Source organism: Hydra vulgaris, chromosome 01, assembly GCF_038396675.1.
Source record: "Hydra vulgaris chromosome 01, alternate assembly HydraT2T_AEP".
Taxonomy (NCBI): Eukaryota; Metazoa; Cnidaria; class Hydrozoa; order Anthoathecata; family Hydridae; genus Hydra; species Hydra vulgaris.
Window position 1 is genome coordinate 3,312,436 of NC_088920.1, and position 19,980 is coordinate 3,332,415.

General features: G+C 25.2%; 1 protein-coding gene across 4 annotated transcripts in view; it reads left to right on the forward strand.

Annotated features, from left to right (window-relative positions):
• LOC136075021 (NACHT, LRR and PYD domains-containing protein 12-like) overlaps positions 1-19,493 on the forward strand; it is an 86,414-nt gene extending 66,921 nt beyond the window's left edge. For 2 of the 4 annotated variants that reach the window (XM_065787229.1, XM_065787228.1), the window contains 2 exons: positions 2,659-2,715; positions 18,775-19,485. In XM_065787229.1, coding sequence (XP_065643301.1) covers positions 2,659-2,715; positions 18,775-19,352 — 635 coding nt within the window. In that variant the 3' untranslated portion in view covers positions 19,353-19,485. Of the gene's footprint in view, positions 1-2,658; positions 2,716-9,441; positions 9,577-18,774 lie in introns of those variants that run through there. The other 2 variants (XM_065787232.1, XM_065787231.1) reach the window with 2 other exon arrangements.
• The last annotated feature ends 487 nt before the right edge of the window (positions 19,494-19,980 follow it).

The window sequence follows — 19,980 nt, forward strand, 5'->3', positions numbered from 1 at the left end:
GCTGACAAAATAAAAAAACAACTCTTAAGAATTTATTACTTTTGTTTTTTTAAAAAAATATTTTTCATAAAGGGGGGTTTTTTGTAATTATTATTTGAGTTTACTTATTTTTATAGTTTTTTAGGAGAAACTTTTTTTCATGCCTGCATTTAGTAATTAATTCCGATTTATTGTTCAATAAACATTCTTGGTTTGCATGTGTAATAACTTCAAATTTTTCTTGTAGGCATATTATGCATTTTTTAGCAAAGTTGTTATATGCAAGTGCTGTTTTAAGGATGGACCAATTCAGTATAAAATCATCAATATTTTTATCTTTTAATTCCCATATATATTTTGACAGCATGGTGTCTTTTGAATACTTTTTGTTTTCAAAAGACACCATGTGTCTTTTGATAACAAAAGTATTCAACACATTTATATACCACGTTTTTTGATAAACAATTTCCACTTATTAGGCAATTGTGTTTTTGTTTCAATTACAATTTTCTGTCGTTTTATATATATATATATATATATATATATATATATATATATATATATATATATATATATATATATATATATATATATATATATATATATATATATATATATATATATAAACATTTGCACTTTAAACAAGGCTGGAAGCAACCACTATTAAATTTGGAAGTTACTGAAACAGAAAAGATGAATTCTTTAGAGCAATATAATGATTGACAAACACCTTAAGAGATTGCAAATTATATAAATCAGGAAAACAAGATAAAGGAACCAAATTCCAAAGAACTAATGCTTCGAGGAAAAAAACTATAAAATTAGATTTTTTGAGCACTTAGCAACAGTAAATGGATGAGACTTAATTGAATGACTAGTATTATGAGAATGTATTTTAGAAGATGGCACTAGAGACATTAGATCTTTAGAGCAGTATCCATTATAGTATTTATAGAGAAGGGAAAGAAAGGCAACATTACAATTATGTTATAAAGGTTGTAGGTTGGCTGCAAAAGAAGGTCCAACTATGTTTACAAAGCGTTTTTGCACCTAGTTTAAAAAAGATAGGGCGTCTTTGCAAGATAGATATGGCGATTATGGCAACAGTATTCCATACAAAGACAGATTTAAGATTTTTAGAGATATAGAATAGAATCCTGAGTAAGAAAGTGAAAAGCATAATGAAGTGATGCAACCTTAGCAGATGCTAATTTTGCAATCGGTTTGATATTTGGTTTCTAAGAAAGATCGAAAGTAAGAGTTAATCCTAGAAGATGAAGGGTAGCTGACTCATCAAGTATATTACTGTTATTAACATAGGAAGATCTATGTTGTTGCAATGATGATTGGCTGAAAAATATTGAGTTTTATTTGAATTAAAGTTCACCAGTCACTGTGTTTAGTTGGTGAAGTTTTACTTTACTGCTGTTGCAGAAATTAGATCCTATTTAAGCTCAAATGCCTTCTCCAAGCAATCAGATAGTGCTGGCTTCTTATCAAGACAAGAATAAATGGTACTATCATCAGCAAACAATGTCACCTTAGATGTGAGAATTTCTTGGAGATTGGTAATGTAAATTAAAAGGAGTATAGGGCCAAGGATAACACCTTGAGGTACCCCTGAAGTTACAGGATATGAAGATGAGTACTGTACATTGAGGTTAACTTTTATACTACAATTAGTAAGGAAGGATTCAGTAACCTTAAAGATGTTACCAGATACATCTTAAGAAGATAGCTTATGGAGAAGACCAGCATGCTAAACCTTATCAAAGACTTTAGAAGTGTTTAGAGCGAGAAACTTTAACCTCTCCACATCTATCAAATGCACAATAAAACCTATCAGTTATTACTGTTAACAAATTAGCAGTAGAATGAGAAGATCAAAGTCCATAATGATGGTCAGAAAGTAAGTTATTAGATTCAAGATAAGAGATTAGGTATTTGTTAATTAAAGACATTAATCAAAAACATTGCTTATTATAGTAAGAAGACTAATGAGATGGTGATAAGATGAGTTAGATCGCTTTCCAGAATTTTTAAAAAATCGGTGCTGCTAAAATATGCTGCTTTCCAGCAGGCTAGAAAACAAGACTCTTAAAAGCACTTTTTAAATAGTTTTAAAAGTATAGACAACAGCTCTTAAAAACACTTCTCCAAGACTAAAACAGGTATGTTTTCCGGACCTCAAGCTGTATAAGAATCTACTCAGGAAATCATTTTAGATTTACTTTAGACAAGCTGGAGTGATATTAATGTCAAGCAATGGATCAACTTGTTTGTTGGCTTTATCAGGTAGAATGCAACTAGTGGAATTAAGAGATAATAAAAATGAAAACTTCTTATCTTTTGAATATAAAACATGCATGTAGTGGTGCTACATTTACTATCTTATAGCCTGCTGCTTCAAGGAAGTTTTGCTGCATTGACTATTTTTTAGTCTGCTGCTCCAAGGGAGTGGTCCTACATCAGTTATCTTATAACCTGCTGCAGCAAGAAAGTATTGCTACATCACCTGAAAGTTTGGTTGAGGCAGACAGTCTATCAAAAATTAAAAAAAAACTTTTATTTTTAAAAAATTGTTTTTAAACTTTTGTAAAATGAAACAAGCGTTATGTTGTATTAAAAATATATATTATATTATTCATTAAAATATATGTTCATTAAAATATATCTTAGGAAACTTGTTCTCTGGGAACAGAAAGATTGGTCAAACTGGAATAATATGGATTTTAGGTAAGAAAGTTTATATTTTAGTAAATTGTTATTTATATTCTTTAAAAAAATTTTTTTTTTTTTTTTTCAGTTTAATGATTTTGTTTTGTCATTACAAAAATTACACAATTTTGTGTAATATAAAAAATAAGCATGTGAGCAAAGCAAAAAAATAGAAAATATTTGCCTTATCAATATGTCTTTAAGCTGTGTTTGCTTTCCTTGTAAAACATTCTTATAAGTTTTAAAATGTAAAAAATAAAAATCTTGTGTACCATTTTTATGTTTAAAAAAAAGGCTTTCATGATTTGTTGGCAAATAACATTAGATACTCAGTGTAGACATTCCATAGACAAGATATTTTAAGAAAATACTATATTATGTCCAAATGCAGAATCTATGTATGTTTAATATAGTAACTAAAACAGTTAACAGATGGCTTAAACTGTCAATTGTATGAGTCAGGAAAACATAAAGAAAAGAAAGGGTTCTAAACTAATGATGAAAAAAACCAAATGAATTTTGAGCATGAAGAAGTAATAACAGTAAAACAATTGGACTTATTTAAATTGCAGATGCATGCAGGATTAAGTTTTAGTTAATGGAACAAGCAGTGAAAGCCTGTTGAAATAATGGCTAGGGTGCTATTTATAGAAAAGAAAAAGAGATGCAACCATATGACAATATGAAGGAGGCTAAAATTTAGCTGCTTAAGCAGGTCCAATGACATTTACAATGTTTATTTAAAAGAGACCTTATATAAAAGAGAGGAGGTTTTAAAAAAACCAGCTAAAAAATTACATAAGTATTCTATACAGGGAATAGTAAGAGATTTAAAGAGTTTATGATGCTTAAAATTTTATGTTATTTCCACATTAATTGACAACTATCAGAAACGTGCAACTAAAAGTTTTCTAAATTTTTTTTAATCTATTAAACTTATACTCTATGGCGTAAGATGAAATAAACCATAACAAGATTAAGATATGCATAAAAAGTAACTATTAAGTATTCTGTTTTTACAACAGGTCCAAACTTACAGTGTGATATTATATGGCACATGTCTAAAATAAAAATTCTAAAATAACATAAAAAAGATCTTTTAACAACTTTCTTAAAAATTTCTGTATCAGACTAATTTATTTAAAACAATTAACAATAGTGTAAACAAATGGTGCTATTTAGGATGAAAATATAATACTTGGTAGACATGTTGATAAAGTTAAAACATTTATTTTAAGGCTCAGACCAGCCTTCAAAATCACACACATGGTCCATGAAAATTAGCTCCTGACCATAGCAACACAATTTTCTTATAATTTCTATACCTATGCACAGTAGAACAGTGTGTGCCAAAATACCAAAAAATAAATGTCAGCATTGCACTGTGAAAATTTGTCATAATGGTGAAGACATGTTCATTAAAGGAAATATCTAGTTAAATAAAACATTAAATATTAGTTTAAGCGTAATTTTATGCAGTTATTTACACGTTAATTTGACATGTGTTCCAAAACGCTATTTTGCATTTTTAATTTATCAACTTTCTTACGCTACTATTGTTTTAAATTAACTTTATTGACTTTCTTTTTAAAATATATAACTCAGACTTTTAAAAACAATTTAGCGTAAGTGTAATCATTAGTTTTTATGCATCAAAAACAGACAGTTTTCAATATTTTTTTTGCTACTAACCTTTACTATTAGGTATCAGATAAACTATCCTCCAATATCCTTCAAACATTTATATATAACAAAAAATTTAAATTTTTTAGTATATATTTTTTTATATTATATAATTACATGTTTATTACTTTATTTATGCATTTTATATATAAATATAATTATTCTAATAAAAAAAACTACGAAAATAATTTTAGCACAAAAAACTAGATTTTGTCCCACTGTGCTATGGAGCCCTGTCCATAGCAACAAATTTTTTTTTTCAAAATCTTATAAATTCTACACCTATGCAGAGCTCAATATAAATGAAGCAAAAAGTACAAAAACACTATATGGCAAAAAGTTAACTGATAAAAAGTTACAGGGCCTTAAAAGGTTATTAATACTGGGGGTAAAATTGTACAAAGTAGAGAGTGCAAAAATAAGTTACAATTATTTTTAAAGAGAATGACAATGTACAAAGTTTTGCAAGAATTTTATTTATTTAAAATATTCTGTTTTTATAGTAGTGTAATCGAATCTAAATAAACCTACTTTTCAAAAAATTATTGTTTAGCACCATACCGCCTATACAAGATGCTTTACAACAGCATCTCTAGAGCTGTTAACCAGGCTTTATATTGCTGGACGCAATCATTGTAAAAGAATCCATAATTGCTTAATCCATGTGAGTAGGGTTAGATTATGACAGACAATATTTACGAGGTTATTTGGAGGATAATTTTAAAAGTTTCCAAAATGCAAAGTTAACTTTTGATATCTTTTGGAAACAGCAGCAGTGCGATGCACAATTTGCGATTATGTAATTACGTTGTTATTACGTTTTATTATAGAGTAATGTGTACAATAAATATTATAAAATATAAATAGTAAAATTTTACTTTAGGTAATGGCCTAATAGTATAGATATATGTGTGAGCTTGAGTCTTATTGTGTTGAACATTTAAAGAATTTTTTTCTTAAAATTAAAAAAAAAACAAAGAATAATAAAAAAATAGCTATTGTTTTGAGAACCAAACACTCAGTCAACTTCAATGTATATACAGAAGCCCTTCCAGCTCAATAAATTAGTATCATGTTAGATTGCTGATCTAAATGCTCTTATATTTGTGTCTCCTTGTATATATACATGCATGCATAAAAACATACAAGGAGGCACCATTATTTATACACATATAAATAAATATATATATATATATATATATATATATATATATATATATATATATATATATATATATATATAAATAATAATTTTATCTTTGCTTTTTATTTTCATTGAGCAGACAGAAACTTTCATACTTCTTTGTAGCTAAAACAAGCTAATATTAGTGTTCTTAAGTTATTTCGATGCTTCACAATTAAACATGCATAAATTAGAATTATCAAAATAGAGGATTTTATCCCATTATCCAATAACATTGTGCAAAGTAGACTACCAGTATTCAGGTTAATACTAAATATTCTTTTTGTAAATACATTATTTTAAATATTGTTTAAAATTCATTTTTACGAAAATAGGTGAGATTTAAGCTAAATCACAGTTGTTATGACAGTGGTCAGGTGAACTTAATTATGCAAGTAGACTTGAAGTATTCAGGTTAACACTATCTAAATTTAAACTTACCTTTACATAAGCAGAATAACATTAGGCTGCACTAGGTCGCACATGTGATCTACTTTAAATTACAATCATATATAGACAAAAATTTTCAACCAAAATTTATGAGCTCAGCTGAGTGCAGTAGGTGCTAGGCTTTTTATTATAAATGATATCCAATCAAAAATTTTGCTTTAAAAAAAAAAGATGACGCATGAAAAACGGTTTTAATCATTTAAATCTGGTTTAAATCTTATTTTAATAGCACTTTTAATGTTGTTGTTTTTGGAACATTTATAAACGTGGATGAAACAAGTGAGGGTTTAGAGGCTAAGAACTAATAAGCCCCAAAACTTTTTCTATTAATAATGCCCATTTTATATCAAACACAAAACAATAACAGAATATAGTTTGCTAAAGAAATATGGGTTCTTTTACGAGATGTTGGTCTGGAGACTTGGTTTTAGTCTTAAAAGTCTGGAGTATTGACCTTGGAACTTTACTCTCTTGTACTTTCTTGATCCCTACAAAAAAATATCTACACAGTTATAAATTATTACTATTAGGATAAACGTGTTATATAAGTTACGAAATTTAGTACGACATAGCTGTCTGTTTAACTTCTTACATTAAGCTCTTGAAAAGAATACGTAAATATATAAACTTTACTTTAATTTTTTTTATTTTTGTAACTATGATATGCGGCTACTATACATTTCTATACATTTAAATTGTTTATTTTAGATTTGGGTAAGCGAGGCAAAAAAACTTTTTTGTTACAAATTATTTCAAAATTTTTGTATTTTAGTTTTTATATATAAAACTTTTAATTTGCATTTTTTTAAATACATTTTAATAATAGGTTTAGTACCACATAATTGTCTTATAAGGCATTTTTATCATTTATCTTTAAAAATCCATTATTTTGCAAAATATTGTGATATAATCTCGTAACTTTGCAGGTATGACATTACACACTCTGCAAGGAAATAATAAAAAATTTTTTGTGCTGCTCCTCATGTGACTAAAAATAACATTGAAGTTAAAAATGTTTTTACCAACCATTTTACCCTAAAACTATTGTATCAGATTGTAAACAATTATTTCACCAGTATTCAGCATTGAAAATGATTAGAATGAACAGAAAAGAATATTAATTTTAATTTGTTTACTTTATTATTCTGCATAGTTTTAAAAAAAAAGTTTTCAATAACGATTTTTTTTAATTTGGCTTTCAGCAGCATACTACTGTTTTGTTTATTTTCTGTTTATTTCCGCATTTATGATCTCAATTTTTTGCTTTAATAAAGTAGAACAAAATATTTTTCTTAAATTCTGTCTCCTTCCTTTCCAAATTCGTTTAGGCATGTTTTGACATTAGTTTTTTTTTTTTGCAGATCTGTCACAAGGCCAGCCAGTTCTTGTACACTGCTCAATTTTGACAACAAATAAATCTTTATCTTTTAGTAATATTGCAGTTCTTTTGCACTCAAACTCTGTTATTTCATCTTCTTTAGCATCGATTTTCTTAATGCTTTCTTATTTTTTGCACAACCTTACCTTCTTCCTCTTTATTTACAGCTTGTTTACAGGCTTTTTTATATATGTTTTTGGCATCATAGTAATTCAGTTTTGGGCCTCAAAAAAAATTGTTTGATCAGACAGAAACTGGTTCTTTTTTTTTATAAGAACATAAAAATTCTATAAATAAATTTCATCTTATAAAATAATATTATATTATAAACATATATCTAATCGAAGAATTAATTTGTGTTAAATTGACTTGGTTTTCATGTTACCAGTAAATTGCCTTAAAACGTGCATACTTGTTGTTTTTTTTGAATACATCGGTTTGTTTTTTGTTTTTTTTTACTTTTTTAAGTCTTAGTTATTTATTTGCATAATTTTTGTTGAGGATTTTACTTTCGATTGTTTTTACTTTTTAGTAATATATGTATAATTTTTGTTTGAGTTTTGAAGATTTTCTTATACTGCTTGTAATCTATGGTGATTTTACATTTTTGTTTTTATGAAAAAAATTTAGACCCTGCATTTTTTATGATAATTACTCTAGAATGTGGGGTAAGCAAATTTATACATTTAAAAATCTTTGTATAAAACAATTGTAACCACATATAATAATATTTCATCTTTTAGATTTATTTTCTTTCTATTGATTTATAAATCGTTTCAAAAGACACTTACAGAAATAACTTGACTGAACATTTTTTCTAATGGATTGTTTGTAAACTATTTTACTATTATTGGTTTCTTTTTTTTTTTCTTATTGAGTTATGATTTAAGTTTATACTGTTGATTTATGTGACTTCTATTGATAAATGATTGTTATATTTTTTCTTGCATAATTTAATGCTCATTAGATCCCTTTAGCTGGCGTGTTTTGCTTGTGAGTATAATATCAATTTTATTAATTTACAAAACTTTTTTAAATCATTCCTAGATTTTTTTATTTTTATCGTTTTATCTGAGTCTGGGTGTCTGATCTAAGCTTTTTTCATTCTACCACACTTTCATTTTTTCTAAAAATTATCATCATAGTCAGTGCTATTTTATTTCTCTCTGTTTTATTTTCTTTTGTTTTCTTTGTGTTTCTACTTTTTCTTATTTGTCCTAGCCTTTAAATAACATCTTTGGGGGTTAAGACTTCACCAGTTCTTTCATTAGTTTATGTTACTATAAATTAAGTTTTTTTTCTGAGGGTTGTGTTGCTGAATTTATCACTTCATTCCTCGTCAGCATTCTTGGCAAATCATTCTTGAATAAATCTAGGTGTGTCAGTCCTGCTGCACTACTTTTTGTAGGCTGTTTTGCTTCCCTTTTTTATAGGTTAACCAAAAGATTTTGAATATTCTTTTGGTCAGCCTATGCTTCCATTGCCTAGTATAAGTCGCTCTTCTAAATGTTTGATCGACGTTTCATAAACATTTATTATATTATAATAAAGTAATATAGCCATTGGTCAGAAGACTAACATAACAGCTTAAGTCACGCGGTTTATATAGGCATAATTAAAACGAAATGAAAAACATATTAATTATTAGATAAGACTTTAAGATTAATGTTTTTAAGATTAACTTCCTTACAACAACTGAAAGCAAAACGACTTATAAATAAATAATAAACGAATGTCGATTGCACCATTTTAATTCATGGAAGTTAAAAAGCTCTTATCACAACAATCTTTTGTACTAAATGCCAACATATCATTGGACTCCGATGTTTTAGAAATTATTGATGGCGACATTGACACAGTTAAAAAAAATGAGTTGCTAGTCTATTGTTATGAAAGTCCTGCTGCAAGAACTTTTTACATAAGTTTTATAAGCAGTTAAAATTCATTTTGTAAAAGCTAGTATGGTTGTGTAACAGTAGGTATTCATCTTTGTAATAATCAAGAGGTTTAATAACTAAATAATTATTTTTTTATTTTAAATACATTTTAGCTTAATTTAGTTACATTTGCTAGAGAAAATTGGTGGAACTGAGCTGGTATAAACCATTGCATCTGTTATGTCGCGACGTTACTACTTTTTTTATGTCAAAAATAATCAAGGATGGTACAGGAAATTTCGGAAACTTCCATTTCGAAATTCTCTATATGTAAAGTTGTTCTGTGTAATTCCAATTTTGATTTTATTTAGAAATTTCATCACTTTTATAATTATATCTTATTTATAAATTTCAAGATTACGTTTAATAATCCTAAAATAGTCTTCTAAAATACGTTTGAATATAGATGTTTTATGGATGTTTTCTCTTAACGTTAACCTGGATTTTATTCTAAACGGATAATCGACCAAATCTGAAGTTTTGTCTTAACGTTCTTTTGACGTTTAAAGACGTTTGTGCGTTTACTGGGTAATTATGCAAGTAGACTTCATGTATTCAACACCATCTAAATATTTTTTTTGTAATATAGTTTTGTAAAATGTATTTCAAATTTATTTTCACAAGAATAGATAAGATTTAGGCGAAATCATAGTTTTTATCTAAGTTTCTAATCTATATTGTCTGTGGTGCAATAATGAACATTGGCATTCATAACAAAAATTAATAAAACTAAAACCTAAGTAAATAAAAATTTCAAATAAATAGCAATCTGCTTTTTATTGATTTTGATTTGATATTTAATTTAAAATTGTTAAGATTGATCACAGTTTTGAAGCTCCCCATTTAACTTTACTTAAGCTACGAGAGTTTTAAATTATAATAGTTATAAAAATAAAAAGAAAACAAAGTTACTGGTCGAACATGTATAATGTTGCTAACATGTTTTATAACTAAGTAGAGAACAGATTTAGTTTCTATATATATTTATTCTGTGTATTATAAATGAAAATATAGTAATAGTTATTGTGATATTAATATAATGATTGAATAAATAATTTTTATTGTGTAAAATATTACTCACTTTTCAATTTGTTCACTGGTTATACTAATTATCAAATCACAAGACACAGGTTCGTTTAGATGTTTTTAAGTAAAGTTATTTTTGCTTTAGGTTTTTTTGAAACAATTTTTGTTCATCTACAATTTATATGGTTTTTATCTGTTATGCGCCAAAATTACATTTGATGAAATCAATTATGATTCTATATTTATAAATTATGACCTTGTGAAAGCAATTTATTTTATTATTTTTTTTTTGTAATTTATCTTAAGCAGAGATAAATACTTTTATAAAGATTTTTTTGTTTTTAAAATAACTTTTGTGTGCCTCAAACAGATCTCAGTTTGACTTTTAATTTGTGCCTTAAATAAATGTTTTGAATCTGATCACAAACCATCAACTGCAAAAGCACAAATAGATCATAGTTCAGATAAGTTATTCCAAATAAATTTGTCTGATAGTTTAAATTTGACAGAATATTGGTTTATAAAATTAAAAAAATCCTTTGTAGAAATATTAAACAAAAATGTTTTATTTCAAAATATAAATATGCAAAACAGATGGCTTCATTCAGAAAATAAGAGATTTTTTAAGCATTTTTTGTCAATTGAGACATAAGAGGTCTTTTATTGGATAAGAATAGTTTTTTTGATACTATCAGTGAAGCAATTTGTGGACCATGAATTTAGATGAGATATAAATTCTCATCCAAATTAAATTTATTGAAGATGCAAGAAACCAAACTTACCAGACAAAATCATATTTTTAAACAGAAATGTAAGGCAATCAGTATAGCTACACTTTTACTGATAGCATTACCAGATTACTTTTTGTTTGAATGATTGTTATCAAAGTTAAAAGTTAAAAAGAATAAAACAAGGTGCATCTGCTCTTATAATATATCCTCAATCGAAAAAGGAAAGATAGATTCAAATTTTTTTTTTTCTTTTTAAGTTTAAAGCTTTTAAAAAAAAAACCATTATTATAAAGTTAGTTAATTTATTATGCTTTTTAGGCGAAAATATTTTTTTGTTTAACTCGTTGCGTCAGGCTCGCTTTTACATGGAATGTAAAAGCTGTATAAAGCTAATACGATACCTACAATAAATATCTCGGTGTTTAGGATTTTTTAACGTCGCGGTAAACGAAATATAACATTTTTAAAATTGTAACTGATTGTGTCGACATGCAATAAAAGCAAAATTTATATCAACACACTATTAAAACTAACTACATGGTTTGAGTTAGTCATCAAAAGTTTAACCCTCCGTCAGGTGCGCTTGATCGAAATGATACGCGTCAATCATTTTTATCTTGTACATGTTTTTGAGTAATGACTTAGTGTTCTGCTTTTTTAGTAGCTTTAATTTTTTCTTTCTTTTATTGTTCTACATCATCAAACATGTTTAAATCACTTCATATGAATTGATTTTGCGCCATTATTTGTTACATATTATAAGTTTGATTATAATTTAAAACTTATATCTGGTTAATACATTTTTAAATTTGTTGACATAATTTGATATTATTTATTGTTCAATTCAACGGGGATGTATTTTTTTTTAATTAAAATATCAAATTGATACATTGCGCCTCAGAGCATTAATGATTAAAAAAGTCTTTATTACCAAAGGTTGGATATAAATCTAACCTTTTGTACATATAATTAAAACATTTTTATTTATATTTTTGAATAATATTTTTTTTTTTCATTTTTTTTTAATTTATAAGTAATTCCTCCTATTTGCCTCTAAAATGGATGATAGTGTGAGATTATTTATTCTTGAAAGTTCAAAAAATATAGCGGAATTTATTAGTCAAACAAAATCTAGTCTAAAAACCCATTAGTCTAACAAAATACTATATTTTCTCAACCTTTTGTTAGAGGAAATGTTTTCTTAAAGAGATGTTCTCATGAATTAGTGATGTCTTAACTTATTTCAAAGTGATATTTTACACCGTTTTAGAACAATCCCAATTTTAGAACAATCCTAAGATAACATAAGAATTGAAAATAAAAGAATAAAAGGCCAGACATTCACAAAATAAACGATTAACAAGGTATAATGCCATCCACCTAATTGTTTGGCCCCCCATAAAAATCTATTGCGAAAATTGCGTTAAAACTGTTGCAGGTTTTGACGTTCAAAAAGATATGTTAGAACATGATGATTAACATATTAAATTAATATTATATAAATGTTACACTTCTTTTCTAAGAATTTAGAAACTTATTTTTTTAAATTTTTTTTTTTTATATAATTAACTTTTTAAAATAGTCACCCGAAACTTATATCAATTTGATAAATGCGCTTCTTTTATTTAATATAGCAATTGTGATGGAATTTTCAATTATTGTAAATATTTCATATTTGTTCAAAGGTTATTTAAGCATTTTATAAAAAAAACGGTTACGGTTTAAAACTTATTTAAATAGGAAACATCAAGAAAACAATAAATACAAGTATTTTACATATATATATATATATATATATATATCGTTTGCTTGTCTTCGTTACGTTTATATAATAAGAAATTTTTTATGAAATTATTTATAATATATAACTTTATATTCTCTTCATTTATAGGTATTACTAAAGTAACTGATAATAATTTACAAACTGTAAATTCTGTTTTAAAAAAAAAACGCGTTTTTACATATTTTTTGTGGCTTTTAAATTATGTTAATGACAAAATGTCATTACAAAATTTTGTCAGACAAAATAACAGTAACCAAATCGATTTTTTAATTTTTTTATTTTCGTTTAATTTATTTCACATCAATAAAATTATTAGTTTATGTTCTCCAACGAAAATATATAATTTATTATTTATTTCACATCAACTACATTATTAGTTTATGTTCTCCAACGAAATTATATAATTTATTTTTTGACATGTTATCAACCTTTTAGCGTGATTTAAACCTTATGGTGAAGCCTCAAATAGGGGAGAGTGGGGCACCATGAGACACATTTGGTTTTTGCTTCCCAATAATTTTTTTAATACACTTTTCTTTTAGGCAATTGGTTTAATTTGTAGAATAAATTTATGCCTACAAAATAATTTCTATAAACTACCAAAATATAACTGTTTAAACTTGTAAGACTAGTTAAAGTAAAATTAGAAATTTGTTTCAAGGTACCCCACCCATGGGGTACCTTGAAACACACTATGAGCATCATTAAAAAAGTAAATAAAAAGTATAAAACATAAAAGAAAAAGCAGAATTTTTTTTTATATATAAACAAAATAATATTTATAACCCAAATAATGCATCCAGTTGTCCAAGTCAAATTTCAGAAGACCAGATAATATATTGTTTTAAATGTCATTTTTAAGCGTCAATAAATAATGACTTTGTATTGAAATGGGATCTCCTTGTGTTTTATTTACATAAATTTTTTTAAAATTGGCTATAAATATTAAAAGAAATGATTTTAAAAACTGTTTTTGACACAGTGGAGTACTATTCTACAGTTTTAGGGCCCCCCACAAATGCTCTATCAAGTTACCCCAGACTTGCTAAAAGAAAACAGTTGCTTTATTTTTAGTATCAACTTGTTATTTTAATGATTTTGTTTAATAAAGTAAAAAGTTTATGTATTGAAGTTTACAAAATAATGTTACTTACTGATAGACACAATGAATAAGGTACCTTAAAACTTATGAGCTTTAAAAAGTAATAATTTACTTTGTCATCAAAAAAACACAAATTTCGACCCCTCACAGACCAAAAAATGTCAAATGATAGAATTTGTTTTTTTCAAAACATAGCTCTACTAGTAACTGTTTTACGATATAAAAGTGGTTGTTACAACTCTTAAGATGCCTCCACAGTTACAATGTTTCATGGTGCCCCATGTATCATGGTGCCCCACTCTCCCCTACTTTCAAATATAATTAAACTAACAACTTTAAACGCTATAAATATACCATAATTAATGTAATAAAACTGAGTAAATTAAATATACCATAATTAATGTAATAAAACTGAGTAAATAAATATACCATGATTAATCTAATAAAACTGAGTAAATAAATATACCATAATTAATCTAATAAAACTGAGTAAATAAATACATTTCGAAAAATTCTTTTCAGAAAACATAAAAAATCTTCGTGAGACCTGGAAAGGCATAATTAGATTAGATTTGGTTCAGTTAACTTTTGTATGTTTAATTAATGTATGTTTTGTTAACTTGTGAGCAATTTGGAGGTACATTATTGACGTTTTCGACATTTATTAGACTTTATATTTCATAAAAACGGTTGCGATAGTTACGATATCATTCTATAAAACTAAACGGTTGATTCGAATTTGTGAAAAGATTTTTTTAAAGTTCGATCGTCGAGTTTTAAGTATATACAACCTAACGTTTTTTTTTTTCTTAAAAAGGTTTTACGAACTCACCATCGCACAGTGGGCCAGTGACTGGACAAAAGTATAAAAACCAAAATAAGAATTTTGATGCCTTAATGGTGTCGAACCTACATAAAGACATTATAAAACAATTTAAAACCGTTTATATACACTTAAAGTTTTAATGAATATACTAATGCTGTGGTTGAAGTAGACGTAAATGTAATTTAGAAAAAAAAAATTATAAAGAGAAAAATGTTGTTTAAAAAATCGATGGAAATAAATAAAATTTACATAAAATATTGCGCTTTTGAAAATATTATATTATAACTCTATATATTATCTAGATTTTAAAAGTCGTTAGACTAAAATTGGTATGTAATTAACATATTAATAGCAAATTTAAATATGCTTAATTTTTTATATATTAATGTCAAACTTTTGCTTTTAATTGACAATATATTTTTTTTATTGCTACATCTTGCTTTTATACTCAGATATTTTAAAGCTTATATATGTTTGCTTTAATAATTTCATAAGTCTGGCTGCCACTAGGCGCCACTTAGGTTTTCTTTTACGTTTGAACTCTTTTACCTAACAAAAAGTCTGTAATTGCACTCAAAAATATTTATTTGCACAAAATTTTAAAAAACGTGGAAAACATATAATACGGTCTTAGTCATACAAAACGTATTACTGAACAATAATATATATATATATATATATATATATATATATATATATATATATATATATATATATATATATATATATATATATATATATCCTAATTTAAATTTTGTTCTTATTTATTTAGCGCTTGTCAAACCAAATTGATTTAATAATCTATTTTGGTTGCTTTGGTTGTGGCTATTCATTTTAGATGTTGAAATGCTGTTTTTATTAAGGCTTCATGAGTGTCACAAGAAGCAAAATTCACTAATTTATTTGACTCAACAGTCTTTTGTTTATTTATTTTGATTATGTTAAGAGATGGATTCAAAGTAAACTAACCGGTGCAAGGTTTATTATAAAGAATTCAGCTTGGCTTGAAAATGATTTTAATACCACATTAATGAAGGATAGTAAAAATAAACAACTCGGCAGATCTACATTATAATTTCAAAAATCATCATTAAAAACAAAGAAAAGTTGCAACTTTGTCAACTTCAAATTCTTGTGAATTATTGTTTGCTAAGCTTGTACTACTTATAGATTACATTGTCAAAGATTTTTGATGATTGTGAATGCATGGGAACAATATAAACATTCAAATTTTAAAAATTCTGGAGACGCTCGTAAAATCTGCTATTTAGAAAAACTAATTAAATAGGCTAGAATACAATTTTTTTCTACAGGAAAACAAGTTTATCTAGCAACGTGTAAAAGCACGTGTAATAACACTAGTTAATCATATTAAACTTAAATAAGTTTTGCTTTTCACGAGCAAGGGTCTCATAATAAAACAAGTGCTAAATAGTGTACATAGCGCAAATAAAACATATGCAACTAATAAAAGTTAGTTGCTGCTAAGCAAAATTAGGTATCCATAGCAACTAAATAAAAAATATATTCACGTTTTTAAAAAATTCGTAAATAATTTATATATAGTAATATATATTCGTAAGTAAATTCTTCAGTTTTATATTCATTAATTTGTTTTTATTAAAAAAGTTTTTTGTTTTAAAACTAAATTTATATATTTCTAAAACAATAACTTACGACGACTGTCTTCCCAGTGGGCACAGGACGTAAAAAAGACGTCTTTTAAACGTCTTTTGAACGTTTTGGACATCTTTTGAACGTTCAAAAGACGTCTTATTTAGGTCCTGTGCCCACTGGGTTTTGTATAGGATTGATGATAATAAGTTTTTTTTTGTTGTGGATATATTAGATTAATTATATTATGAATATGCAAGATTAAGTTGCTAAAATATATAAACCTTTAAATTTAATGTAACATTTTTTATAATATTTTGATTTCTATCTCTAAGCTTATTCTTTTAAATATAACATAGCTCATAGATACGTGTTTATAATTTTCAAACTATTTATATATTTAATTGTTATATGTTAATGCAAAAAGTTTTAAATTAATATAAAAATGGTGAAATATTTTATAAAAACGAACGATTTTATATTGTTTCATCTCCATTTGTGTATGAAAATTTTTTACAAGAATATTGCAACTTGAAAATATCGCTTTCACGAAATTGAAGTTTTGTATTCGTTAATTTTTTTTGTTTTTCTTTAACGTATTAAAATATAAATATCTTGGAAATACGATAATTAAGTATGAGAGAGTAAGTTTTTCAATTAAAAGGTAGATTGAAAATAGATGTAAACAATTAAATAAATATGTTTGAAAGAGAAATCAACCTGCCTTCAAAACTTTAGTGGTGCAAAGTAAAAATGCATATTTATAAACCTTAAAAAATTCTTATGGTTAACACATCATCTCGGCACAAAAACTCTACACTGCAAAAAGGATGTTATCGTCGCGTGGAAAACATTGTTTTTACAAATTTTTTACTTTAAAAAATGTTTGCCATGCTTTTGTATGCCAAAAACTAGTACATTATGATAAATGTATGTACGTATCTATGTCATACTACTTTTATAACATACTGAGGTATTATTCAATTGCATTTTCAACCGACTGTTTTTAATCGTTTTCTTTTTCGTTCTATATGTTTACAACATTTGCACAATATGGTACTATTTTTAATGTAAGTCGGCAGTTCGTCTAAGTTAAATATTCTAGCATGAACCTGTTTCTTTTGCAAAAAGTTTCAGAGAAATATTGTTTTTATGAAACAGTTGTGAATGAGAAATTATTTTCTTGTTTACGTTAAAATGTTTGTTACATGGATTTATTTTTTACTTTTTAAAACAATATGTCATTTGATGCGATTTTATGGTAAATTTTAAATTTAATCGATTATCGGTTTTTCTAAGGTATGTTTGTTACTTGTTTTAATATATTATATATATTACATTTTGTAGCTATGCTTTAATGATGAAATAATGTTGACTATGATGTGTAAATGTCTCCTTTTTATGAATCTTTCTAATTTCTTTGTATTTCATTATAGCAGCCTTTTTTCATAAGCCTTGCGTATTTCTGTTTCGACTTTTCATAATATTTCTGTTTCTTTTTTCATAAGCCTTGCGTATTTCTGTTTTGACTTTAATGGCTCAGTATAAATCAAGAAACGCATTTTGTATCACATATTATCGTATTTTATCTTATAAAATTTATAAAAATATATTATTTTGAAGAGAGATAAAATGCGAAAATGCGGATATTTTCAACGGGTTAGTTATGTGAATAAAGTGCGAAATATTTTTCCTAACTTTTTTTTCTGCACTTTATTCCTCCACATAACCTGTTGAAAGTTTCAGTATTTTACGAATACAATATAAATCGTCCTTAAAGAAATAAATTCGTCAATGTTTTTAATCAACGTCGAAATCGAATGAACAAATATTCTTTTTACAAAATTTCTTTTGAAACTTGATTTATAAAAAACATTTACTTGTTTAATAAAATGTTTTATGTTTTATTAAAACAACCGAACGACGAAATTTTCTTGAAATATATGAATAAAATAAAGTATTTTTAAGTTATATAAATGAATAATTTTTGTTATGTTATTTTAAATATATTTAATTTATAATTTATATTTAAATTATTTCGTTTTAAAAATGTGATAAAATGTTTAAATTAACAAAATTAAAAAATTTTTTTTAAAGAATTATTTTATTTAAAAGTTTCACTATTTTAATATTTTTATATATCATTTTAATTTAATATTTATTTGTGTATATAATATTATTATGTAAAATATAATCTGTTTGATAAAAATAAAAAATTGTATATGATTTTTTATTCAATCATTAAGTTCATTAAAATTCGTAAAATTATATGTATAAATAAGTAGAATTTTATAATGTATATAATTTTGATTATTATTTTAATAATTTGTTTATTTTTATAATTAATATTTAATTTTACTTTAGATCGTCTAAGAAAAAGTGAAGATTTTAAAGATTTCTATGATTTATTCATTGAATGTTTTTATGAAAGTCAATCATCATTTACTGGTGAAATAAAATCAATTGTTGATAAACAATGGTGGATTTCGATTAACGATAGAAAAACTTCTTACGAAACTTCTTGCAAAAATTATTTCATAAATCATTACTTAAAATCTGGAAGAAAGTTATCGTCGTTATATGTATATAAAAATATTTTAAGCGATGAAGAAAAAAAACTTTTAATGCAATGTTCAGCTAATGTTCGCGAAGTCATCTTTTATCATCCAATTAATTTCGAAGGATGGACACCGAAAGATAAGATTGAAAGGTTGTTGATATCGATCTCAGATTATTTAATAACAAAAAAAGATTTTGAAGAGAATTTACTTCCGTGGATTAAGCTTTGTGAAAAATTAAATCTTCAACTTCACAACGACAGTGATTTTATTAAAGAATTTTATGAATGGATTCGTTGTTCGAATATCAAGAAGTTTTGGTTCAAGTACTGTGGAAAAGATTTTCGTAACCTCGATGAATTAAAAAACTTTACCACACGATAAAATATTTAATATTTTAAATATATTAAAAAAAAACAATAATTATAAATTAATAATGAAATATATAATGTATTAATTTATAATAAATATGTTTTTAAATATGCAAATTAATTTTACTAGTTTATTAGATTTATTATTTAAAAGTTTAAATTTTTATTAATAAAATATCATAAAATAATTCGTTTTCAAATATATTAATAGTTATAATTATAATATAAATTAATAAATTATTAGTTTATTAAATATTAACTAATTATTATGGTTTATAAATTTTTATAATTTTTTTATTGTTATAATTATTTTTTATTGTTATTATTATTAATAATATTATACTTTTTAAATTACGGTACATAGTTTATTATTGTTTTTTTTTTTATATTTTTATTTTATATTATATTTATTTATTAATATAAAATTTTTTAAATAATATTTTTTATAAATATTTGTTAAATATTTTATGTATACTTTTATTTTTTATTATGTTTAAGAATTTTTACTAAATATGCAAATTAAATATATTAGTCTGGACGCTACGTTTAATTTTTTCTTAGAAATTAGTGGACATTACAAAAACTAATTAAATAGTTTAAGGTTGATGTCTTGAGTAAGAAAAACATTACGTGTCTTTCTG